This window comes from Dendropsophus ebraccatus, chromosome 6, assembly GCF_027789765.1.
Source record: "Dendropsophus ebraccatus isolate aDenEbr1 chromosome 6, aDenEbr1.pat, whole genome shotgun sequence".
Lineage (NCBI taxonomy): Eukaryota > Metazoa > Chordata > Amphibia > Anura > Hylidae > Dendropsophus > Dendropsophus ebraccatus.
This window is the reverse complement of record NC_091459.1, coordinates 66,973,910-67,001,382: the sequence shown is the minus strand read 5'-3', so window position 1 is coordinate 67,001,382 and position 27,473 is coordinate 66,973,910. Positions and strand designations below refer to the sequence as shown.

The following is a 27,473-nucleotide window of genomic DNA, read 5'->3' as shown; positions in this document are numbered from 1 at the left end:
ATTTGTCTCTGTCCTTAAGGCCATTTCAGGCTCTGTCCTTAAAGGGTTAAACCAACATAAACTCCACATTTTGAGTTCAAGACTATGGCCTGAATGCTCTCTGCAGTCTACTATTCGGCTGTATCCATGTTTTTCCAGACTCCCTAGGGCTGCATCCAACTTCTTCAGACATCGGTAATCACGTGCTGAACAATCAGCACCGACCACGCTAGAGCTGCGCTCATTACTAGTCACAAGCTGGTTTAATATCACTAAAGAAACCTTAGTACTAAAAAGCCCATGAAATAAAGGATAACCTCAGCTGGATGTAAAATTGTTAAACAGCTTTTTACAGTTTATTCAAAAATGTGAGTAGTAATATACGACCCATAGGACAAGAGAAACAAAAAGGTAAGAACAAATAGCACTGTAAGCATCTGTATTGTCCTTTACATAAAGACCAGCTTAAAACATTCTCATAGAAATAGCTGGTAAGATACAAAACGCCAAACTTCTATTGTATGCGTTGGAAAGGTCCGCATGCCTTCAGAATGTCTGTACGACTTTACCATAACCACCTCTTCCTGCATCATAATCTTGGCGATATTCGTCTCTGACCTATTAGGAAAAGAAATTATATACTTTACATTACAGTGTAACGTATGTATACATTGTACATCAGTGCTTCTCAAACCTTTACTAATGGAGCCTCAGCCAACAGACAAAATGATGCCTGGGCCTCACCAAACTGACCAAGAGGAAGCTGGGGCCTCACCATCTATGATAGACATCCATGCAAATATAAAAACTATTGCCTAATCTACCCTCCATTTGTCTCCTAATTTCTGCATAACATTAAATAAGTACAAAATAAGTCAATAATGTTCCTAAAGGTGCATTCACACGTACAGGATCTGCAGCAGATCTCATGCGGTGTTCACTTATATAGATTAAATATGCTGCGGATCTGCAGCAGAAAATCTGCTGCGGATCAGATGTGTGTGAAGGCACCCTAAAGCAGAGATTTTTGCAGTCAGGGAAAAGACAGTGCAATTTGTGGTCACTTTTGTGAGAACTTCCTCCCAAGCTGTGTTTTACCAGCAACTAAAGGGCACCTCATTGGTGAGGCCCGCCTCACAGTTCGAGAAGCACTGCGGTACATTATATGTACAGAAGTAAACAGAAACTGGAAAGCACCTATAATGAAATGACTCCCTATACAGTCCAAGCTTGGTAAAAAAAAAAAAAATCTCGAGTGCATCCCTATGATTTTCTTAGGGACACATCACCACATGAGAGATTAGAGTCCTATAGGTGAGCAAGTTTACTTACGGCAAAGGACCTGAGGAAAAATGTAATTAAAGTGTGTACTATTTAACCCCTTAACGACCAAGGGCGTATATTTACGCCCTGCGGTCGTTAACAGTTCAGAGGGGGCCATGCAGCAACCCCGCTCTGAACCACCGCGATCCCGGGTGCTTTATGCAGCCCAGGACCACGGCTACTAGTAGGCACCATCCGATCACCATGCCCGCTAATTAGCTTTTTAAATACAGCTGTCAAAGTTGCATTTAAAATGCGGGGTTTTTACTTCCCTGTTGTCTAGTGGGAGGTAATCTATTGCCCCCCCCCCCCCCCGATCAAAAAGTCGCATATGCGCAATTAAGGTACCGATAGAAAGTACAGATCATGGTGCAAAAAATGACACCTTACAGGGCCCCATAGACTAAAGGATAAAAACGCTAGAAGCATGAAAATAGAGCAATTATTTTTTTAAAAAAGGTTTTAATTTTTTAAAAGCCATTAAAAAAAATAAAAGTTATACAAGTTATATATCGTTGTAATCGTACCGACTTGAGGAATATATATAACAAGACAGTTTTACCCCAGGGCGAATGGCGTAAAAACTAACCCCCCCCTCCCCCCATGTTTTTATTTTTCTATTTCACCACATTAAATTTTTTTCTGGTTTCGCAGTGTACTTTATGCAAAAATTCAGCCTGTCATTGCAAAGTACAATTACTGAAAACAAAACACTAGTAAGTATGCAAAAGGGGCAATGGCACACCAGTATTGAGAATGAAAATATCTTTATTTAACAAATCATGAAATATAAAGGGAAAACACTTGAAAAAGGTTAAAAACACTTAAAAAACAGAACAAGAGACCATGATTGTAATCCTGTACTCAGGGCCAATAGTGGAGAACAATATACTCCAGGTAAAAGTCTCAAACCCCATCCAACAACAATATGTAAGTCACTAATCACCACCGAAAAAAATCGATCTCAGATGAACACATATATGTACAGATAAAGTGCAAATGCATGAAAGATGGATCAAATCAAAGATGATAATGAAAAGTTATGTGACAAGCACAAAAGAACAAAAAACAACCATGCAACACCTAGATGAGATAGGGTACAAGAGATCAAGACGAAATGTGGTGAAGGACAGGGGGGGGGGGGGGGGGGAAGAGGCAAGTAACCAGTAACTATGGCCCAATGATGTCCCACGCGTTCCGTCCTGCTCCCAGGATGAAACGCGTGGGACATCATTGGGCCATAGTTACTGGTTACTTGCCTCTCCCCCCCCCCTGTCTTTCACCACATTTCGTCTTGATCTCTTGTACCCTATCTCATCTAGGTGTTGCATGGTTGTTTTTTGTTCTTTTGTGCTTGTCACATAACTTTTCATTATCATCTTTGATTTGATCCATCTTTCATGCATTTGCACTTTATCTGTACATATATGTGTTCATCTGAGATCGATTTTTTCGGTGGTGATTAGTGACTTACATATTGTTGTTGGATGGGGTTTGAGACTTTTACCTGGAGTATATTGTTCTCCACTATTGGCCCTGAGTACATGATTACAATCATGGTCTCTTGTTCTGTTTTTTAAGTGTTTTTAACCTTTTTCAAGTGTTTTCCCCTTTATATTTCATGATTTGTTAAATAAAGATATTTTCATTCTCAATACTGGTGTGCCATTGCCCCTTTTGCATACTTACTAGTGTTTTGTTTTCAGTATTTTGTGTGGTATGCGGGCTCTGTGCACCCACTTTTCTTATTGTTATTTACATGTGCTTTGAATATTTAGAGTAGTGCATCTCCAGCTTTTGTTTTTCATGTGCAAAGTACAATTAGTGACACAAAAAATAAGGGCTCACGTGGGTTTCTAGGTGAAAAATGCAAGTGCTATGGCCTTTTAAGCACAAGGAGGAAAAAGCGTAAACATGGAAATGGAAATTTGTCAGGTCTTTAAGGCGTTAAGAGTTATGATTTCAAATAAATGGATTTTAATCTTACCTGACCACCTGATTTTCCACGTCCATACTGTCTGCCTTCTTTAAATCCTGCATCCCAGTCTGTTCGGACGATTCTATCATCTTACCGAGTTCCATTAATAAATCTCATTGCATGTTCAGTGTCTGCTCTGGTGTAGTATCTGAGTACAATGTTAAGGCTTTAATATGTTTACAGAAATTATCACTATTTCGAGTACCTCTCCAACACAATGCACACAGGGCACAAAGATATGCAACAACAAGCCAATGCCACCATTTAGTTCCCAGCGAGTATCTTGCGTGGGTATTTTTAATAACCACAATAATCACTAGGTGCATACAGTTGTATACAGATGCATTTAATGCTATGCGTACCACAGTCCGAGTCAAGGTCCAAATACATAAGGTTGTTAATCATGATCCTTGGTGACTTATCAGACAAAAAAGATGCAAAGGGTCAGTTTTAACACGGACTGAAATCCAGAAGGTAAAACGCTGGAGTACTGTCTGATGGCAAAGACCTATCAGTGGAGGCACAAATGATGGTGTGAGTGAGATTAGGATTGTGTGCACGGGCTTCTAAAAACCTATGTTCACTGTTCCAAACTAACTCCTAAATACAAGGAACGGCAGTGTCTGCATAAAGAACATACTGATACACTATATGGCAACCAATGACAACTAACACATGTAAATAATGGTGAACACTGTGTTGTGGTATCCCACTATGTTTTTGATGCATAACAAATAAGCCATGTTCCCACACAGTATTTTGTTCAGTATTTTTCAACCAAAACCAGGAGTGGATTGAAAACACAGAAAGGCTATATTTACACACTGTTGAAACTTAGTGGATGGCCGTCATTTAATGGCAATTGCTGTTTTTTTAAAACAGCAACAGTTATTTTAACCTGTGTTTTCAATCCACTCCTGTTTTGGGTTGAAAAATACTGAGGAAAAATACTGTGTGTACACAGCCTAAAGGGGCTGCATTCACACATCCCATGTTCACTCCGTGAAGCACAGACGTGGAATGCCTATACTGGAGTGTTCCCCAAACGGCATGATTTATTAATATGACGGGAATGGGGAAACTGTTTGAATGGTTGCACCACTGCAATGACAGAGCCACGATCATTTGTCCAGTGTTCACGGAGCGAACATGGGACTTGTGCATGCAGCCTAACTAAGTGAATTATGTCATAACAGCTGCAAGGGCAACCTACCTTCCCAGTGCAAAGGTGCATTTATCCATGTCTGATCAAAGGATCGGGCAGAAGAGGTAGTGTAGCCAACTAAGCACAAGGAGAACATTTATTACGACTGGTGTACTTGTACACCAGTCTTGAATTAGGCTCCACCAGCCTCACTAAGGGTGATTTTACACAGATTTATTTGACAAATGGCAAAAAAACAAGGAAAAATCAGCTCACCCAAGTCCTTAGCCTGTATATAGCAACCCTCGGTGGAGCACGGATGAAAATGGGCCGAATCACATCCAAGAATGTAGATCCAAATGTGCAAAATAGCAAATGTAAATCCAGCTCCAGCCAGTGCACTGGCTGAAGCTGGGTTTACATTTGCTATTTTGCACATTTGGATCTAGAATTATTTGACAGTCTACTGAAGCCAAAGCCAGGAACAGACTCAGAGAAAAAAGGTTAAGATTTCGCTTTACAAATCTAATCCTGGCTTTAATAATCTGTCAAATAAACCTGTCTGTGTAAACACACCCTTAGAGGTGCACACCTTAGTTAATCCGGCAATACCTAAACCTGCTCCTGAGCAGATTGAAATTTTGTCCATGATTTATGCCACAGAGAAGACTCTGTGTCTTCTCTACGGTGTACGCTAAGGATGCAAGCTTCAAAAATGTCCCACAAGACGTGTAAAGCTCCTAAGGAAGTAGTAACATGCCATTTCTTCTTCTGCATAGGGGAACAAAAAACAAAACGCAGTGCGGCTTTTAAAAACCAGAGGTTTGGTATATTAAAATCAATGAAACATGGTTGCTGACATAAAACTGAACAGTTTCTGCATAAGAAAAAAATAAGGGAAAAAAAAAAACAGAGCAGGCTTATTTAGGCCATGGCCTTTGACAAAGAGCAGATTTGTTGTATGTAGTTATGGTTCATGGCTTTGCATCCTGGGAGATGTTATACTGTATGTAATAAAAATTAGCAGGGCATACTTTAAACCCAAATATACAATGTGAATTCGGCACATCTAACCACAGTATATTGTAGATCCTTCACTGTCAAACGAGAATACAAAGGGGGAAGGACAGTCGATAAAATATAACTTTTATTATTTCCAAATATAAAAGATTATTTCCACAAGGTGTATAATACAATAGTGAAATTATTTACATAAATACAAAAATGACGGTCTCAAGTACATCTGGGAGTCTCCGTGTCTACTATTCAAGGTTCAAACCATACGTATCCAGTATTGTAGATGCTACAAAGGTTAATCACTATAAGAGACACAACCAATCTCCTTAAACAGACGGAGAGAACCAAGCACCGGAAATGATCAACTAACAAGTTACTACCCACTGTTAGGCTATGTTGCCAATTGCACAGAATGGGAAGTCAGGGAAGTCATGTATCAGTCAGATCCACCAAAAGTACCAATAAACCACGCCCAACGCGTTTCAAAGACCAGTGTCCGTCTTATCATCAGGGGCCAGGTGGTCACAAATGCATGGTACAAATCGCAATCGTGAATTATCATAAACATGTATAAACAATATTAGCAGAGTCACATGTTAATTGGGATGGTGCTTCCAGTGGGGACCAGAAGTGGCCGTATACTCACTACCCAGGGAGCATCAAAAACCTGCTTGTAAAGTGTCCAGAATAATGCAGTGGCTGGTGCTGGACACTGTAAATAAAAACAAAGGGGGGGGGGGGGCGTATGAGAGCCCTGCTCAAGCTGTGTTATGTAAGGTAATGCTTTGCCATACTTACTCTAATCAGCAGGATAAATAAGCCAAGTGTGAGTTAGCCAAGCCGTGTGGGAGCCTAACCTAGAGACAGGATAATTACTGTATTAGCTAGTTCAACATCTATTTGGCACAAGCGAAACACCCACAATGGGGACATACTTACTTTCTGATCCGTCCACTAGTGTGATCGCATCCCCTCATCCTGCAGTGGCAGAATGCCGGGAGCGCTAATCGCGGCCCCGCTAAGTAGCGGGGAAGCGTGTTCGGGCGCGTGTGACGTCACAGCAACCGCCGGAGCGCGCCGGACTCGAATCACTCCTCCAACTCGCCCAGTGGGAGTGGCCCACCCTGTACTGTAAACAGAGCAGCGTGTCTGTGCAGAGTGTGCTCCGGAGACGGGGGACACCGTTCAGCCACTTGATATAATGTATTCATCGGCGCTGCAATAATAAACAGGCTTAATGGTTATTTACTGATTCTGGTTAGGATGTAGCTAATTTCTATCAGGGGGGGGGTCTGAGATTGCTATTTATTTGGCATAATGGCTTAAAGAAGGTCAGCTATTATTCTGATATAACTCCAAATAGACATATCACCCGTTGTTAAATAGTGTAGGAGTGGCACGACCCGTGACCATTAGAGATATGGCTGGACACATAGGGAGAAAGATGACTCAAATGACTAGCGGTTGGTGATTAGATAGGAATTGGTCGATTGGCATAACAGGGGGTCTATAGTATCCCTAGAAATCCCAACAATAGGCCCTGTACCTAGGTGGGGTGGCCGTCCTAAAAAGGACGGTCCCACACAGGAACCTATCCTGTCATACCATAGTATGCCCTATACTGGAACTGCTGGCTCAACTAGCTCAGTCCGCAGTCCACTAGGACCGTCCCTAACTGCCTGATAGAGCCAGTGCGACTTCAAATAGTGAGTGATAAAGCAGGCGAAGTTGATGGTTTCGTTCAGACCCTTGGGGGGAGATAGTCTGTAGAGTATAGGTCCATCTACTCTCTTTTTGTAGCAGAATTCTATCAAGGTCCCCTCCTCTAGCTGAGGATTTAAGGCAATCTATAGCTGTAAATGAGAGGCAACCCAGGCTGCCCCCATGAGATTCATGAATATGTCTCGTCAAGGGGGTGTCCCGCTTGTGCCTGATGTCTCCTAGGTGTTCAAGAATTCTTCTCCACCACTCCTTGATCGTTTTACCTACATATTGTTTTTCGCAGGTACAGGTGGCCACATAGATCACTGCTTTGCTACTGCAATTGAGAAAAGTGCTAATCGTGTATGTGTTCCCTGTGCTTGTGCTCCTAAAGTATTTTGCTCTGGTCACGTAGTCACAGGCCTTACAGTGCCCACAGGCATAGCACCCTCTACCTTGTAGCGTATGGAGCCAGGTGTTCGGCCTGGGAGTGGGGTCGAGGTGACTGTGTGACCAAGTCCCCTATATTTCTCCCCCTTCGATATGTAATAAGTGGGCGTTCCCCAATGACGTCTTTTAGGTCTGGGTCCAGTCTCAGGATATTCCAGTGGCGGGAAAGGACATCTCTCACTTCTTGTGATGCTCTATCGAAAGTCTCTATGATCCTCATAACTCCCTGCTCCTCCGTCTTAGGTTTGGGTGATAGCAGTTCCTCTCTCTGCCTGGATTTGGAGGACTTGTATGCATTACGTAATGTATAGCCCGGATATCCCCTAGCCTGAAATCTAAGTCTCAAGTCATTTGCTTGTGTCTTAAAGTCACTCTCCCTAGAACAATTCCTCCTGAAACGGTGATATTGACCCTTCGGAATACCCCTTTTAAGGGGCACCGGGTGACAGCTCTCCCATTTCAGTAAGCTGTTCGTAGAGGTCTCCTTCCTGTAGATAGTTGTGTCAAGGTATCCTCGAGAAGTTTTCGAGATCCTAACATCCAAGAAGGTTAGTGTGCAGTCATTAATCTCAAAGGTGAAATGTAAACCAATAGAGTTTATGTTGATGGCAGCTATGTATTCAGAAAAATAGTTTACTGTACCAGACCAGAGGATGAAGATATCATCTATAAAGCGGGCCCAGGATAGAACCATCTCCCCAAGTCGTTCCCTTTCATCCGAGAGTGCGATGGTGGCCTCCCTCCAGCCCAGGAGTAGGTTAGCATAGGTAGGCGCACATGGGCTACCCATGGCCGTACCCCTGAGCTGGTGGTAGAACCTCCCATTAAACAGGAAAAAAATTCTTGGTTAGAATATATATCAGGACTTCCAACACAAAAAGGTTGTGCGCCCGCATATGTGTACCTCTTGATGACAAAAAATAGTCAACAGCCCTTAATCCCTGGTCGTGCGGGATAGAGGAGTATAGTGCCTCCACGTCTATACTTGCCAGTTGTACCTCTTGTTCCACAATTAGGAACTCGAGTTTCTGTAGCAGGTCACTGGTGTCCCTGGTGTAGGAGGGTAAGCTCAAGACAAAGTCTCTCAGGATCTTATCTACATAGATGCCTATGTTTTGTGAGAGGCCCCCCAATTCCTGCTACTATTGGTCTACCCTTTAGTGGGCTAGTCCCCTTATGGATTTTTGGTAGGGCGTAGAAAGTCGGGGTGACTGGGCATTTCGGGAGTAAGAACCCCAGTTCGTTGTCATCAATCAAGTTGGCCCCCCTTGCTCTACACAAAATCTGGTCCAATTGCTGTCTGTACGTGTTAGTCGGGTTGCCGGGTAGCACCTCATAGGTTTGGCTGTCATCAAGGAGTCTGTGGCACATTTCAACATAGTCTTCTCTGTTTAGTAACACTGTGTTCCCCCCCTTGTCCGCCTGTTTAATTATTAAGTGGGGGTTGTTTTGGAGTTCTTTTAGTGCTTCTCTCCCCATGTATCAGGTTAGTGTATCCAGAAGTGGGCATTAGCCCTTTAAGATCTCTTTCTACTAGGTCTACAAAAATCTCGATACTTGAGATGTCTCCTACTGGGGGGAATCGTGTACTCTTGGGCTTGCAATTAGTCAAGGGGCCACAACCTGGTGGTGTCTCGTTTGATTCAAGAAGGTCTGTCAGGTCTCTAACCGCTCCAAGGTCGTCTAAGGTGATGCCTAGTTCCTGGCACTCTCTGATATCCTTATGTTTAAACAGCTTGTGCCACCGTAACTTTCTAGCAAATAAGTGAAGGTCCTTTGTCCACACAAACGGATCAAAATTAGTTGTGGGGACAAATGAAAGACCTAGGAGGAGGACCTGTTCTTGTGTTGGTGTGAGTGGATATGAGAATAGGTTCATAATCTGTGATGATCCAATGGGTGCCCTCAATTGCTTTTGGTACCCCGAGGGGGTTGCTTTCTTGATGGAGAACCATATCTCCCCCTCCCTCTTTTCATGCCTAAAAAAGGTTGAGAGGAAGAAGGAGGTAAGGAGTTGTCCACACATTGGAACTGGTTAGACTGGCCTACGTTGGGAGCCCTACTAGTAGATCTATTGCCTCCCCCTCTTTTTGATGCGCTAGTCTTACCAGAGCCCTCCCTGGTACGAGATTCAGACTCAGAAAATTCTGTGTCGGAAGAGGACACTTCAGTATCCTGTTCCTTCTGTCTATGAGTTTTTTCCAGAACAGAGTATGCTCGATTTTCTCTGAAATCCTGTACGTCCCGGGCAAATTGAGAATGCTTTCTTTCCTTTAGATGATATTGAAAGCGCTGAATAGCTGCTTTAAGTTGTGCTTCCTTGCCCGGGAATTCAGGATCAGTGTTGAATTTCAAAGTGATGTCCTTTTGCTCCTGAAGTTTTTTACTAGCTAGATCAAGCTTCACTCTTTCCTCCTCTAGGAGGAAACCCAATTGTCTCAGTGAGCTTGCTGTCGCCTCTGCTTCCCACTTTTTTAAGAGTGCTGGTGAGCGTAGTCTGGGAGCTGGGAGGACAGGGTTTCTAAGTCCTCTAGGGAAAATTTTATTCTTGATGTAGTTCTCAAATGATTGAACCTCCCACCAAGACGTGATGTATTGCTTATGACACACCTGTAGCTCTTTGAATGCTGCCCTCAAAGATGGTGTATATCTAGGTTGGGAATAGGTTTTCTCAGAAAAGACCTCTTTTGCCTCAGTCAGCCAACTTTCAAGGTCCACAGAATTAGCCACAAAACCAGCCATGCCTGGGTCAAGAAATCAAAAATCCAAATATACAATGTGAATTCGGCACATCTAACCACAGTATAATGTAGATCCTTCACTGTCAAATGAGAATACAAAGGGGGAAGGACAGTCGACACGCTGCTCTGTTTACAGTACAGGGCGGGCCACTCCCACTGGGCAGGTTGGGGGAGTGATTCGAGTCTGGCGCGCTCCGGCGGTTGCTGTGACGTCACACGCGCACGAACACGCGTCCCCGCTACTTAGCGGGGCCGCGATTAGCGCTCCCGGCATTCTGCCACTGCAGGATGAGGGGATGCGATCACACTAGTGGACGGATCAGAAAGTAAGTATGTCCCCATTGTGGGTGTTTCGCTTGTGCCAAATAGATGTTGAACTAGCTAATACAGTAATTATCCTGTCTCTAGGTTAGGCTCCCACACAGCTTGGCTAACTCACACTTTGGCTTATTTATCCTGCTGATTAGAGTAAGTATGGCAAAGCATTACCTTACATAACACAGCTTGAGCAGGGCTCTCATACGCCCCCCCCCCCCCCCCCCTTTGTTTTTATTTACAGTGTCCAGCACCAGCCACTGCATTATTCTGGACACTTTACAAGCAGGTTTTTGATGCTCCCTGGGTAGTGAGTATACGGCCACTTCTGGTCCCCACTGAAAGCACCATCCCAATTAACATGTGACTCTGCTAATATTGTTTATACATGTTTATGATAATTCACGATTGCGATTTGTACCATGCATTTGTGACCACCTGGCCCCTGATGATAAGACGGACACTGGTCTTTGAAACGCGTTGGGCGTGGTTTATTGGTACTTTTGGCGGATCTGACGGATACATGACTTACCTGACTTCCCATTCTGTGCAATTGGCAACATAGCCTAACAGTGGGTAGTAACTTGTTAGTTGATCATTTCCGGTGCTTGGTTCTCTCCGTCTGTTTAAGGAGATTGGTTGTGTCTCTTATAATGATTAACCTTTGTACCATCTACAATACTGGATACGTATGGTTTGAACCTTGAATAGTAGACACGGAGACTCCCAGACGTACTTGAGACCGTCATTTTTGTATTCATGTAAATAATTTCACTATTGTATTATACACCTTGTGGAAATAATCTTTTATATTTGCAAAGAATAAAAGTTATATTTTATCGACTGTCCTTCCCCCTTTGTATTCTCATACTTTAAACCCATAAAGTTTAGCAGCCAGTCCGCCTAAGCAGAAGATTTGAGGAACAGACTGGTTTTAAGGTCACAAAGGTTAATCTGACAGGGCTAGTGTGGAAGGTTAAAGGGTAGGTTATGCGGGATTAGAAAAATATAGCTGTTTTCTTACAGAAGCAGCTCCACTCACATCCTCTCTGTGTGTGGTATCACAGCTCAGTTCCATTGAAGTGAATGGAGCCAAGTTGTGTGGCACTGTTCTTAGATGGAAAAAAAACAGCTATGTTATTCTAATTCTGAATAACCCCTTTAAAATGTCTCGTTGACATGGCAAAGATTTTTATCTGTGACAGGTTCACTTTAAGGATCATTTTGCTAGTAAAATTAGTATTTTTGGCCTTATCCACAAGTATCCTTGTTTACACTGAGATTTATCTGACAGATTTCTTTTTTTACACCAAAGCCAGGAATCTCAGTCTTTCCTTTACAACCCATTCCCTGTTTATATTCTGTTCCTGGCTTTGGCTTCAAATATCTGTTGGATAAATCTCTGTGTAAACGCACCGTAAGAGCTAAAACTTTACAACATGGATTGATAAAGGAATCATTGTTTACTTGCTTCCCAAAGTGCTGCCTATTTCCTTCTGGGAGACCTACAAATAAGGGACAGGTGCTCCTCCTTGCAATATCAAGTGCCATCTGGAGGTAATGGAAGTATGGGCTGTAACTACAAGAATAGCCAGATTTGTTTTATTATTTTCAGAAGCCCAACAATAAGAAAATGCTAAATTTCAAATGTCAAATTTATCACTTAACCCCTTAGCGACCCATGACGTATCTGATACGTCATGGTGCCGCAGGGGGTGCTCTGAACGGCACCGATCCCGGCTGCAATCTGCAGCCGGGCAGTGCCTCTATTAGCCGGCGCGGGTCCCGTTGCCGCACCGGCTAATTAAGCCCTTCAATGCAGCTGTCAAACCTGACAGCTGCATTGAAGTGCTTTCCTCCGTGCATCCCTGGTGTCTAGTGGCACGGATCTCCCCCCCGCGATCGCATCGCGGGGGGGAGATCCGTTCTTCTGCCCGTGCCGGGCCTCAGCGTCGGAATGTCGCTGATCCCGGCTCGGCAATAGATTGCTGTGGCCTGCAGCAGGCCATTGCAATCTATGACCGATCTAATGGATCTTTGCTGTGTATATACACAGCATTGATCTCTATGAGAGATCAGTGCTATGTATATACAAGCCCCCCAGGGGGGCTTCTAGTCCATGTAAAAAAAAAAGTAAAAAAGTGTTTTTATTAATAAAAAAATCCCCTCCCCTAATAAAAATCCAAATCACCCCCCTTTTCCCATTTTATAAATATAAATTAATAAATAAATAAATTAATAAACATATTTAGTATCACCGCACACATAATCGCCCGAACTATTAATTAATCACATTCCTGATCTCGCACGGTAAACGGCGTAAGCGCAAAAAAATCCCAAAGTGCAAAATTGCGCATTTTTGGTCGCATCAAATCCAGAAAAAATGTAATAAAAAGCGATCAAAAAGTCGTATATGCGCAATCAAGGTACCGGTAGAAAGAACGCATCATGGCGCAAAAACTGACACCTCACACAGCCCCATAGACCAAAGGATAAAAGCGCTATAAGCCTGGGAATGGAGCGATTTTAAGTGACATATTTGTTAACAATGGTTTGAATTTTTTACAGGCCATCAGATACAATATAAGTTATACATGTTATATATCGTTGTAATTGTAACGACTTGAGGAACATGCATAACAAGTCAGTTTTACCATAGGGCGAACGGCGTAAATGCAAAACTCCCCGAAATCAAAACAAATTCGTTTTTTTTTCAATTTGACAGCGCAAAATGATTTTTTTCCGGTTTCACAACATATTTTATGGAAAAATTATGCCTGTAATTGCAAAGTACAATTGGTTTCGCAAAAAATAAGCGCTCATATAAGTCTCTAGGTGAAAAAATGCAAGCGCTATGGACTTTTAAACATAAAATGGAAAAAGCAAAAGCGCAAAAACGAAAATTGGCTTTGACCTTAAGGGGTTAAAGGATACTCTACAAAGCAGAAGCCACATGCCGTCTTCTTCACCTTATCAAGGCCCATAACTATTTTCTTCACATCCCCACTTTTACTGAATAATTCATGGATTTGCTCTTCTGTAGTATAAAATGACAGGTTTCCAACATACAGAGTGCAGCTTTGCTTCAGGAGCTTCTCTTGATCGTCTATGTTACCCTAAAGGGAAGGGGGGAAAAGATATGATAAGGTGAGCTCTGCAATCCCAAACACTGTGCCATTGTACATGGCAAACAACACTTCCAGACCTCTGAACAACACATCCTACCTGTGAAGGATGGAGGAGAAGCATAGAGCCCATTATATTAAAGGGCCACTACTCCTTAAATGGGGTTCACCAGCCTAGAGAAGGTTAATCTCCCAAAAGAAGGTGGTGACAGACATATTACCTTATTAAAGAAAGAAGCATACCTTATTACATATTTCAAGGACTGAATGACAAAAATGAATTCAGTGAATTACACATTGTTTTTTGCTAGATTTGTATACACCTTGAACTCTATTAATACATAGCTGAAACAGGATGATGCATGTGCATAGTGGGAGAAAGTGGCAGACCGTATCCTTCCTCTGCCGTTGCCACACCTTACATGGGCACCATCAATCAAAAAATCTTTTGACGTCCTAGAAACTCAGTCAGAGTCTGGGTGTTAAGATGGCCAGGCTCTTCTCTCCTCAGGTCACCACAGGAAACAAGCTTCACTGTTAGACTATGGGGTGGTCATCTTCTACAGCAAGATGGAGATCGTAGCAAGCCAGGGAGTGAAGTGCTTAAAGGAAACCTGTCACCCCCCGTGCCGGGGTGACAGGCTCCCGACCCCCCGTTAGAGCCCCCTATACTTACCTAATCCCGCCGGGTCCCGCTTCTGGAGGTGGTCGGGTGATGAAGATCTCAGCCGCTGCAGCCCGGCGCGCGCGCTGAGAGATGAGTCCAACGCTCATAGAGAATGACGGAGCGCTGGACTCTCCTGTCATTCTCTATGGGTGTTGGACTCATCTCTCAGCGCGCGCGCCTGGCTGCAGCGGCTGAGATCTTCATCACCCAACCACCTCCAGAAGCGGGACCCGGCGGGATTAGGTAAGTATAGGGGGCTGTAACGGGGGGTCGGGAGCCTATCACCCCGGCACGGGGGTGACAGGTTCCCTTTATCTATGTGCTTCTATTAGCTCTAACTAGCTGCAGGAATATTAACACTCAAACTCCATCTCAATGACATGTCAAAAGTAAAAGGAAAAACCCCTTGTGGGCAGTGGCGCAGCTACAGCGGTCACGGTTGTGGCAGGGCCCCCCTTGCCACCTCACTCTGTCCCAAAGTTTAGCAAGCTGCTTGCATTCATGGGTCACACAGACCAATGGATGCAGGCAGCTGCTGAACAGCAAAAGTCGGAGCCCCGGCTGTGTTCTGCCCATTCATCACATGTCTATCCGTGTTTCTGTGTGTGGTGGGACGATGCCTGTGTGTAGTGCTGGGTGTATCTGTGTATATGTGTGGTGGGCCGTTAGTCTGTGGCTGTGTGCTAGTGCCATCCTCTGCCGGGCCTGCCCTCTTAGTTTGTGGACATTCTACCTACCTATGCCGCGTTCCACACACCTTCAGCTCACTAGAAAGGAATGTCTGAGGACTGCAGAGCCAGGATAGTGTTTTTATTCATAGGGCTAGCATGATGGGGGTGGAATACTACAGGGGAGGGGTCTTACTACAGTGGGAATAACAGGAAGAATTGTCTATGAGACAAGGAGGTAAGAGGGATTGCCTACACGGTGTATATCAATTTACCAGCAGGGGATAACTAACAGGGGGATGCACAGAGGTGACCTACACACTATATGGGGACACAGAGGCACCTAACCACTGTATGGGACATAGTTAAGTCTGCTGGATGGATGCACAGACGGGACCTAACTACTACATGGGGGCATAGAGGCCAGGCCTATATTATACAGGTGCACAGAGAAGCCCAGTGCTATGAAGAAGCACCGAGGGGGATTGTCTACTATTTGGAGGGACATAATGAGCGTAACTGCTTATATGGGGGCACAGATACTGTGTGAAGCAATACAGATGGGGAGTTTGTGTAGAGATGAGAATGATGTTGGAAAGAGAAGCCTAAAACGTCTGTCTGCCAGATCCTGTGGAGACGAGCAATGGCTGAAGACGTTTTCATTATGGCCAGATGGAGAAGAAAAGGAAGAGTAAAAAACTTTGATTAACAAAAACGTCAGAAGAGGAGAAGCTGCCCCCTGTGAGTTACTGGATGTATCACTTACAAAGTCTGCAGAATCCAGCCAAATCTACCTCTATATTGTCACTGCTGAGGGAGAATATTGGTCTTTGTATAGTAGATGTGATGGAGTAATAGTACAGTGGTATTATGCAATGTGGAGTGAGGTGGTTGGGGGGGGGGGATATGCGGGTTTGGAGTGGCATGCGTCACTGGGGGCCTGACCCCTTGCCATGTTACCTATGTCCCTGCTAGTCAGGGTGGCTGCCTGCTCCATCACACACATGTAGGTGTCAGCCGCAGAGCTGGCTATGGGCTCCATGGCGCGCCTTCTCCTGCAGGGGGCGCCTGATAGCAGAGCACTGCGCGTACAGCACAGGAAATGAGAGGATTGTGATCGGTTCAGAGAAACCACGGGCGAGCGCCCTACAGAAGGAAGCGCCGCAGTCAGCAGGACACAGCAGACGGGTGTTACCATGAATTTCTGGTCCCGGTACCGGCTCAGCTCCACATACGAGTCACTCTTCAATGCGTTCAGCATCCTTACAGCTTCCGACTCGCACCCTCCACGGAAAACGTAACAAAGCGCTGCAGCCGCAAAGCGACACTGGTTTAACGACACTGATGGGCCAATCAGAAAAGACACTGTAAAGAAGCACTTCCGGGTTTAAAAAACGGAAGCAGCTTCCGCCATCTCTGATGCGGGCAAACAGCTGACAGCGTGTGTAGGTTAGCGGCCAGAGACGCAGGTAGGTCCGGATAATGCGGCGGCCGTTGAGCTGTAGAGTCGCCGGTGTAACCAGCTGTGTCTATGTGCTTCAGGTCACACGTCCTCCTAAGATGGTGCTCAGGAGGCTCTTGTTCTCGTTACTCAACAACCCTCAGCTGATCGAGAAGCTTTCCGAGTCCCGGCCCATCCGCAGAGCCGCGCAGATCACCGCCTTCGCCATCACTAAAGCGCAGCTGACCGGCAGGGACGCTGCACAGCGCATGCTCCGCTCCAGCACGGTCCAGGAGCTGAAGCGGGAGGTGTCTGGGGCTTCCCGGGATCTGGGGGAGGTGGGACGCAAGGTGGGGAGGATCAAAGACACATTCGTCAAGGAGCTCAAGACTGGAATGGAGGAGGTGAGGGGGCAAATGAAGAAAGGAAGCGGCAGGTGAAGCAGCGTGACCTTCTCCTGCCCGGAGCTCTACAGCCTCTGCTCATCCGCCGCGCACTTGTTTCCTGGCACACTGGGGCCCTCTAGTGGCCATGGGGCGAGTTACAGCCCGGGGATGGGACAAGAATTACCTGCAGGAAGAGCGTCTGACATGTCCACAAACCTTGGAGGAAATAAAGGCTTGTTGTGACTTATGAGATGGCTGCTGTATGATAATTGTATTCATGAAGGAAGGATCACCACATAATGGTACAACACATACACATGAAGTTAAAGGGGTATTCCTTATATATGTGGCTCCTATTGGCCTTATAAGATGAGGGTCACTTTTTTTTTTACTCTGGTTCTTGAAAAAAATTCTGTAATTGCATCTGTAAAAAAAAAAAAAAAAAAACTTGTTTGCTTGGATTTTATTGCCTGTAAATACCAAGGATCCTGTAGCTTACTATTGGCTCATATGATACGCACTAGGACGTGTGCTATTTTCTCATGGAACAGATTGTAGATCAGTGAAAAAGCGGAATGTTCAGTAGTAAAATTGAAATCAAGTTGATCCATGATTGCAGAACGTGCGAATAAGGTCTCCATCCAGCAAAATGATATCCAATCCTGAATGCAATATTTCATAATAGACCTTTAAGGGGTAGTTCAGACAAGTGTGTGTGTGTTTTTTTTTTTTTTATTTCTTGGCTGCACAGACCATCGGGAGGACAGTAATCATCGGCTGTTCATGTCTTTTGGTCCTCATCTAAAATTGTTGGTCGCTGATGATTGTGTAAACTGTATAAATGACCTCCCTATGCTCCCGATATTCTTCTGTTGTCTGATTGCTTCCTGGAGCCAGGGCAGGTCTCTGAATTGAAAGGCTAGTGACTGGCTGAGTTACCTGTCAGTGCAACGACCGGCTTCGAGGTTACAGCGGTAGTGCCAGGAAGTGAGGAGAGAACAGAAGAACATCGGGATCATGGTGGGGGTAAGGTATACGGTTTAGGGCAGGGGCTGCACAGACATTACTAACGATGGCCATGCAGCCCTTGCTAAATAATTATTGAGCTTTTTAATAGGCTCAGTAAACGAGCATCTATGTAGCAGATCTACGTTCCTTTACATTATTGATCAGGCCACCATTGGCCCATCTAATAGGACCCTTAAACTGTATAGTGTAAATGCAACAAATTTATCTCTCTCTAGGAAAAAGTTCAGAGGTCTGCGCTATTCTGTCCAACAGAAAAACACACACGCTGAAGGGAGCAACCTAAAGGGGGAGTGTGGAGCTAAACATTTATTCACAAAATAACACACATTACAAAGTTATACAACCTTGTAATCTGTGTTATGTAAGTGAATGGCCCCCTTCCCCGTGTCCCCCCCACCCCAGAAGTGTGGTGTATTATGTCTGTGAATGGCCCCCTTCCCCGTGTTCCCCCCCCCCACCCTAGAAGTGTGGTGCATTATACTCACCGCATTACTGTCGGCCCCCGGCCGCCATCTTGGGACAATGAAAACATCTTCGGGAGGCTGGCCGAACCGCTCCGGCCGTCCCTCCTGCCGCCGCCCCCTGTGCCGCGTCATCAGCTGCTCAGCCTATTTGAAACTTTGCATAAAAGAATAAAAGTGTTTCTCCATGTTGGAAGCACAGCTAGATATATGGAAGATACAATATCTCTCCTTGTCCTAACGGTTACAGTGTCAGATTCCCTATATCCAGGCTGCCTACACCTTCCCATTATTACAGCTCTGCTTCCTGAATTGAACTATCCGATTCAGCGACATCTCCACCAAATCTGTCCCATCTGTTCATATTCACTTTACATTTCTCCTGTTGCTTCGGTGTTGTGTGTGTGGTTTTGTTTTTTAATATCAGCCTGGGCTTATATAACTGGAATAAATTGTGCTTTCACATTCCCCTGCATGTTAGCTATTTAACCCCTAGACGACCCTGGACGTAGGGTTACGTCATGGAAGTCTGTCCCCAGACGACCCATGACATAACCTTACGTCATGGGTGTTATTCCCGCTATGAAGCGCGCTCCGGAGCGGAGCGCGCTTCATAGGAGGCGGGGGCCGGCTGCAGTGAGCAGCCGGGACCTCACCGGTAATGACACGCTGCAGCGATCGCGCTGCCGCGTGTCATTAACCCCTTAAACGCCGCGATCGCGGCGCGACCGCAGCGTTTAAGTGTAAGTGACAGGGGGAGTCCCCTGTCACTTACCGATCGGGACCCCCTCAGTGTGACTGCGGGGATCCCGATCGTTGAAACGGACTGCTGGAGGTCTCTTACCTGCCTCCATGCGGTCCGATCGGCGCTCTGCTACACTGAGCCTGCACAGGCAGGCTCAATGAGCAGATCGCCGATAACACTGATCAATGCTATGTCTATGGCATAGCATTCATCAGTGTAAAAATCAAAGTAGTGTATGTACAAGTCCCCCAAAGGGACTTCAAAAGTGTAAAAAAAAAAAAAGTTCAAAACACTAACACACTACCCCAAAACCCCTCCCCCAATAAAAGTCTAAATCACCCCCCTTTCCCATTATATAAATAAAACATATAAAAATGAATAAATAGATAAACATATAATATACCGTAGCGTGCGTAATTGTCCGATCTATTAAAATATAACAAGCGTCATTGCGACCGGTAAACGGCGTACACGAAAAGAGGGGAAAAAGTGCGCAGATTACCGATTTTATGTTACATTATATATTTAAAAAAATCAATAAAAAGTGATCAAAACGTCCGATCTTCACAAATATGATATTAATAAAAACTAGAGATCATGGCGGAAAAAATGACACCCCATACAGCCCCATAGGTGAAAAAATAAAACCGTTATAAGCGTCACAATAGGCCCATTTTATTAATATTTAATTGCCAAAAAAAGGATTTAATAAAAAAATACATATATAACATTAGAGAATCTGTGTAACCTGCATTTGGTTGTGTTCGGACTGACCTATAGAATAATAGTATCATGTCGCTGTTACCATATAGTGCATTACGTAGACACAGGAACCCCCCAAACGTTACCATATTGCATTCTTTTTTACGATTTCACCTATTTATATCTTCATAAATAATATATTTGGAATTCCATCGTACATGTTATGGTAAAATGAATGACGCCATTACAAAGTACAACTATTACAACTGTAAAAAACAAGCACTTACATGGCTTGTAGATAGAAAACTGAGAGTGCTAGAGCTCTTAGAAGGGGAGGAGGGAAAAACGAAAGCACTAAGATCAAAATTTGCGCGGTCCACTGGGTCATTTTGGGCCTGGTCCTCAAAGGGTTAAAGGGGATCTGCTGTTAAAAGGACAAGTGCCATGAAAAACTTTTTCCCAGTAATTGAAGCACATTACAAAGTTATATAACTGTGTAATATGCTTCAATCACCTATCTGCCTCCCTTCCCTGCCTTTTCCCCCCTCCACCCCCCACCAGGAAGTGTCCTGACTCACACAGACCTGATTACGGTGGTCACCATCACCAAGCTCTTCTCTCAGCTCCTTCTCCTATTACACTAGCCTCCCCCCTCCCCTGCCTTGTCAGATGACAGCTTGCTCAGCTCCCATTGGCTGAACAACTGCAAGCCATCACTTGTCACATGTCACTTGCTTATGTTCCCTCCGACTGACTCGGCACATAGGCAGCTCCCCCCTCCCCTCATCCCCTCTCTCCTGCTGCCGTGGACTCAGTGAGGGAGTCATGTCACTAGAGAAGATAAGCTGAGCAAGCAGAGTCACCTGACAAGGAGGGGGAGGGGGAGGCTGGTGTAACAGGATCTAGAGCAGCCCTCCTGCTGATGGCTCATCCTCACAAGAAGGAGCAGCTGCCTGGTGACCGTGACGACAGTAATCAGGTCTGTGTGAGTCAGGACACTTCCTGGTGGGGGGTGGAGGGGGGAAAAGACAGGGAAGGGAGGCAGATAGGTGATTGAAGCATATTACACAGTTATATAACTTTGTAATGTGCTTCAATTACTGGGGAAAAGTTTTTCATGGCACTTGTCCTTTAAGATAAGGAGACACAAGTTACACAAGTTTACCTGTGCCTCAAGAACATATAAAATGCTCTTCTATAGTAAAAAGATGCCTTCCCAAGCTCCTAAGTGCAGCAAGCTGTGATATCTCCTTACTCCCCCTTCCATACCTGACTCTGCTTGGGTCTTTGCTTCCAGATGTCAATCAAGCAGGGAGGGGGAGGAGGCATTTAGTTTGCAGCAGATCAGGAGCTTGGAAAAGCCTCTGACTCCTTGTACCAGAGAATCAAAGCAGTTTTGTACATTCTGGTAGCACAATTAAATATATAAAAGGTGCCAAGTCTCTCCTTGACCTAACAGCTATCTAAGAGTGTCAGCAGAGACTGATCAGTAGAATTAGTAGGGAGATGACTGCACTGCCACATGCTTCTCTCTCTGTTATGTGTCTGTGACCTAGACGGACCCCTAGGGTGCCCTGCAAAAACTTATCCTGGCTTACTTTGATAGGTTGAGGTCTGAAAAATCAAACTTCAACCTATGATTACATTTTGTCCCTCTGACATATAAAAAAAAAATTGTGTACTTGTCATTTGTAAAAACTTTTGATGTGTCATAGAGACATAACAAAGAAATGTAAAGTCCAACAGCCCCCAAGGTATGCTAGACAAAGGCCAACTGATGGTCGAAACATTGCTACTTGTCTGGAATATGCAATAAAGCTCTACTGAAGACTACTACTCCCATCGGATGCTGTTGAATATTTTACTATTGATGTCATAGATACATGTCAAAAGTTTTGATCGGTTTAGATCTGAGTTTTCAGACCCGTACCGATCGAAAGAGGACCACACTGCAACTCGTCCTCCCTCAGCTCTGTGTAAGAAGAAAAAGTTGGGCTCCATAAACTTTCATTCTGGGCCTGACTGTTTTGTTCTTACACAGAGCAGGGAGAGAACACGCTGCACCATGGGACTCTCCCACTCCTTCTCCCGATATGGTACGGGTATGAACGCTCAGACCTAGACTGATTAAGACTTATGACTAGTGTTGCACGATGCACCGAAATATCGATACTACTATCGATATTCCGGGCCGAAAAACAGTTCGATACCAGGATTTCCTGGTATCGAAACTTTATGTTAAACTGCGCTATTATGCAGTTTAACATAAAGTATAGCGCAGAGAACACGGCCGGCAGCTATATCAGCGCCGGCCGTGTTATCTGTGTGCCGCCCCCTGCTCCCACCTGTCACCTCCTCAGCGCGCACCCTCTTCCCCCGTCGGCGCCAAATTCAAATAGCCGGCACATAGCTATTGCCGGCTATGTAACTATATAGATGCCGCTGTCACACTGACAGCGGCATTTCCCCCCTCCTGAGCCCGCTCCATATACAGCGGGGGTCGGCTACTGTGTGTAGCAGACCCCGGCTGCTAATGACTGCGGGCAGAGCAGGGTCACGGGCTGGAGAGGGAGAGCGGTGTCCGGGAGAGGAGAAGGCTGGAGCAGGGGTAGGCAGAAGATGCAGCCACTACATCTGCACCGGACTATGAGGTGGTGGGGGCGGCAGGAGTGTGAGGAGGGGGGAGGCCGGGGCCGGCAGGAGACTCCGGAGCAGACACAATGTGGGGGGTTTACAGTCGGCCTGACTCTGACTGGGAGGGGGAGGGGGGCTGTAACCTGCAGATCACAGACAAATCCAGGTCACCGGTAAGCATGCCCTGACACCAGGAATAGTAAAACTACAGCCCCCATCATCCCCCCTGCTGGCTGGTGTGTTATATGGCTACAGCCCCCATCATCCCCCCTGCTGGCTGGTGTGTGTTATATGGCTACAGCCCCCATCATCCCCCCTGCTGGCTGGTGTGTTATATGGCTACAACCCCCATCATCCCCCCTGCTGGCTGGTATGTTATATGGCTACAACCCCCATCATCCCCCCTGCTGGCTGGTGTGTGTTATATGGCTACAGCCCCCATCATCCCCCCTGCTGGCTGGTGTGTGTTATATGGCTACAGCCCCCATCATCCCCCCTGCTGGCTGGTGTGTGTTATATGGCTACAGCCCCCATCATCCCCCCTGCTGGCTGGTGTGTGTTATATGGCTACAGCCCCCATCATCCCCCCTGCTGGCTGGTGTGTGTTATATGGCTACAGCCCCCATCATCCCCCCTGCTGGCTGGTGTGTGTTATATGGCTACAGCCCCCATCATCCCCCCCTGCTGGCTGATGTCGGTTATATAGCTACAACCCCCATCATCCCCCCTGCTGGCTGGTGTGTTATATGGCTACAACCCCCATCATCCCCCCTGCTTGCTGGTGTGTGTTATATGGCTACAGCCCCCATCATCCCCCCTGCTGGCTGGTGTCTGTTATATGGCTACAACCCCCATCATCCCCCCTGCTGGCTGGTGTCTGTTATATGGCTACAGCCCCTATCATCCCCCCTGCTGGCTGGTGTGTTATATGGCTACAACCCCCATCATCCCCCCTTCTGGCTGGTGTGTTATATGGCTACAGCCCCCATCATCCCCCCTGCTGGCTGGTGTGTTATATGGCTACAACCCCCATCATCCCCCCTGCTGGCTGGTGTGTTATATGGCTACAGCCCCCATCATCCCCCCTGCTGGCTGGTGTGTGTTATATGGCTACAACCCCCATCATCCCCCCTGCTGGCTGGTGTGTTATATGGCTACAGCCCCCATCATCCCCCCTGCTGGCTGGTGTGTGTTATATGGCTACAGCCCCCATCATCCCCCCTGCTGGCTGGTGTGTTATATGGCTACAGCCCCCATCATCCCCCTTCTGGCTGGTGTGTTATATGGCTACAGCCCCCATCATCCCCCCTGCTGGCTGGTGTGTTATATGGCTACAACCCCCATCACCCCCCCTGCTGGCTGGTGTGTTATATGGCTACAACCCCCATCATCCCCCCTGCTGGCTGGTGTGTGTTATATGGCTACAACCCCCATCATCCCCCCTGCTGGCTGGTGTGTTATATGGCTACAGCCCCCATCATCCCCCCTGCTGGCTGGTGTGTGTTATATGGCTACAACCCCCATCATCCCCCTGCTGGCTGGTGTGTGTTATATGGCTACAACCCCTATCATCCCCCCTGCTGGCTGGTGTGTGTTGTATGGCTACAACCCCCATCATCCCCCCTGCTGGCTGGTGTGTTATATGGCTATAGCCCCCATCATCCCCCTGCTGGCTGGTGTGTGTTATATGGCTACAACCCCTATCATCCCCCCTGCTGGCTGGTGTGTGTTATATGGCTACAACCCCCATCACCCTCTGATTGTTAAAGTGTTACATGACTACAACCCCCATCCTCCCCGATAGCAGTTGTGTGTTACATGACTACAACCCCCATCCTCCCACCTGATAGCAGTTGTGTGTTACATGACTACAATCCCCATCCCTGGCAGCTGAAGTGTTATTGTCCATACTACCTGTCACTTTCCTGATCACGCACGGTAAACCGAGCAAGTGCAGAGACCACTCAATTCAGTACCCCATAAAAAGATGGTACTAAATAAAACTACAGATCACAGCGGTTCGGTATCGAAATCAAAATTCTGGTATCGTGACATCACTACTTATGACCATGCCCGTTTGAACTAATGGAACTGGTGCATTTGATAGACTTCATGTATGCCTGTCCTGACATCTGTATGGGTGTATATTGTCCTTTCAGGTTATAAGAAAGAGCTACAGAGAGTGTGTTTAAAAAATACGAGCAAAGGAGACCAATTTCTCAATAGGTTACTTATAATTTAAAGGGGTTGTCCGGCGCTAAAAAATTATTCACAGAATAACACACATTACAAAGTTATACAACTTTGTAATGTATGTTATGTCTGTGAAAGGCCCCCTTCCCCGTGTCCCACCACCCCCACCCGGAAGTGTGGTGCGCTATACATACCTGTCACGTGCCGACCACGGTCTCCGATCCTCAGCAGTGACGTCTTCTTCGGGCGGCCGGCGGATCTTCCCGAGTGCCGGCCGCCCTCTGCAGCGTCATCCGAAGCTCAGCCGCGATTGGCTGAGCATAACTGTGCTCAGCCAATCGCAGCTGATGACGTGGCCGCGTCATCAGCCGCTCAGCCGCGATTGGCTGAGCACAGTTATGCTCAGCCAATCGCGGCTGAGCTTCGGATGACGCTGCAGAGGGCGGCCGGCACTCGGGAAGATCCGCCGGCCTCCCGAAGAAGACGTCACTGCTGAGGATCGGAGACCGTGGTCGGCACGTGACAGGTATGTATAGCGCACCACACTTCCGGGTGGGGGTGGTGGGACACGGGGAAGGGGGCCTTTCACAGACATAACATACATTACAAAGTTGTATAACTTTGTAATGTGTGTTATTCTGTGAATAATTTTTTAGCGCCGGACAACCCCTTTAATACAAAGGTCATGGCCTCTAACAACATAGAGATTTTGTATACTTTATATTTAGTGATTTGTTTACATTCATTGACACTAGTCAGTTAAAATAAATTCTTACACATAGGGGGAGATTTGTCTTAGTTGCCCCTGGCAACCAATAGGATTCCACCTTTCATTTTTTTTTAAAAAATCTGTGAGGAATGAAAGGTGGAATTTGATTGGTTGCTAGGGGCAACTAAGTCAATTTTACTTTACACCTGTTTGATAAATCTACCCCAAAATGTTTTTTTCTAATTGCACCAAAACATTTCCTGTACTTTTATGATGTTTTGCAATTTAAAACATGTTTTTTTTTTACAAGTGAAGTCTAGGTTAACTTGGAATAATCCCTGTTTTTGGCATTTTTTAAAGTTAATAATTTGATACCAATAATGATAATCCTCTGATGGGCGCTGTACACACAATAGTGACAATCCCCATCAGACCTTTAGCAATTTATATTTTCAAAAATCCTGGAATACCTAGATGAGGAGAAATAAAGTGGGGGCTTATATCCCACACAAGCAAATGATGGAGCATGTTGAAACCCAACATAGCTGATCCTTGAAATATGCCATCCATCAGGGGAGAGACTGCCGTCACAGCCCCATGCTGGTACGTACATATGCATATTGATTGTTATACTAAGTGCTGTAGTCAAGGTTTAGTGCTCTGCTCAATACATACGAGATAAGTCTGTTTAATACTATACACCAGTAATGAATATTTCACATAGCATAACTTACAAAACTGTCAGAAAAACCTGTTCAGTTTTATTGGTCTGGATTAAAGGGGGACACCAGAAGGAAAAAATGTTTTGAAACTGATGTCTAAAAGTTATGCAGAGCTGTAATTTTTTTTCTATTGAAAAATCTCAAGTCTTCCAGTACTTATCAGCTGCAGGAAGTCATGTATTTTTTCCAGTATTTTTTTGCTGCTGCTCTGGACTGTTCCTGTCACAGACAGAGGTGGCAGCAGAGAACACATTTCTTGTCAGACAAGAAATAAAACTCCTCTACCTGCAGGACATACAGCAGCTGATAAGTAATTTAAGACTTGAGATTTTTTTAATAGAAGTAAATTACAAATCTGTATAAATTTCTGACACCAGAAAGTTCCTCGATTTCAAAAGATATTTTTTTTCCCGGAGTACCCTTTCTGACACCAGTTGGTTTAAAAAAAGTCTCTGGAGTACCCCTTTAAAGGGGTTATCCAGCGCTACAAAAAACATGGCCACTTTTCCCCCTCTCTTGTCTCCAGTTCAGGTGCGGTTTGCAATTAAGCTCCATTTACTTTAATGGAAGTGAGTTTGAAACCCCACCCAATCTGGAGACAACAGTAGGGGGAAAGTGGCCGTGTTTTTGTAGTGGTGGATAACCACTTTTACAGAAGACTACATTGATATCATTATCAAATGCTAAAGGAAAAAATAACCAACCGTTTTCCATGTGTAATCCACTTTCTGTATATATTTTCTTTGTAACCAAGGAGGCAAGTGCACCACTCTGAGGTTATCCCCGTTACCCCACAACAACCTCAATTATATACAGTGATAATTGACTCTTTAAGCTGCCTGTAAGCAAATGAGATATTTTGGGAGGGTCCTCCATTGACAGATGTGGTGTGAACAAGGCTTCATACTTGTGGACTAATCTGCAACTTTCCACAACTTCTGTAATAGTGCCAGGAAATACAGCTATGAAATGATGCACTGTCTTCCCCGACGCCTGTGCATTTCTCACTGAAAGTTCTCCTTGTACCTTGTATTTCTCGAAGTTTTTGGCACAAGAGCTCTTCAGTACAGCCAGCAAGATCGATAATATCCACGGATGTTTGCCTTTTTTTTAGGTTCAGCAAGTACATGGGAGGCATGTATGTGTGCGTGAAGACGACAGTGTGATGGTGTGACATGTTGCCAGCAGTGGATTTAGACTGCACAATTTGCTGGAGGTGGAACAAGCCAGGAATTAATCCAGCTTGATGGAGACAGCCAAAGAAAAGGGCTCCAGTGACATTAAACAAGACAATAATGCATTTTGTTTTCATTGTTCTCTTATAATTGGAAACTAATAATACC

The 27,473-nt window shown here is 45.3% G+C and overlaps 1 protein-coding gene and 1 pseudogene across 2 annotated transcripts; one reads left to right on the top strand and one right to left on the bottom strand.

Annotated features, from left to right (window-relative positions):
• Positions 1–378: 378 nt before the first annotated feature.
• LOC138794869 (nuclear cap-binding protein subunit 2-like) lies at positions 379–16,870 on the bottom strand (annotated as a pseudogene).
• On the top strand, positions 16,245–27,473 carry LOC138794870 (protein NCBP2AS2-like). 2 transcript variants are annotated; one of them, XM_069973793.1, is made up of 3 exons: positions 16,246–16,577; positions 16,651–16,953; positions 27,245–27,449. In XM_069973793.1, exons 2-3 carry the CDS (start codon positions 16,669–16,671, stop codon positions 27,302–27,304), a joined length of 345 nt encoding a protein of 114 aa, XP_069829894.1. In that variant the 5' UTR covers positions 16,246–16,577; positions 16,651–16,668; the 3' UTR covers positions 27,305–27,449. The 2 variants fall into 2 exon arrangements, with proteins under 2 accessions (XP_069829893.1, XP_069829894.1); XM_069973792.1 differs by having other exon boundaries at positions 16,245–16,953; positions 27,245–27,473.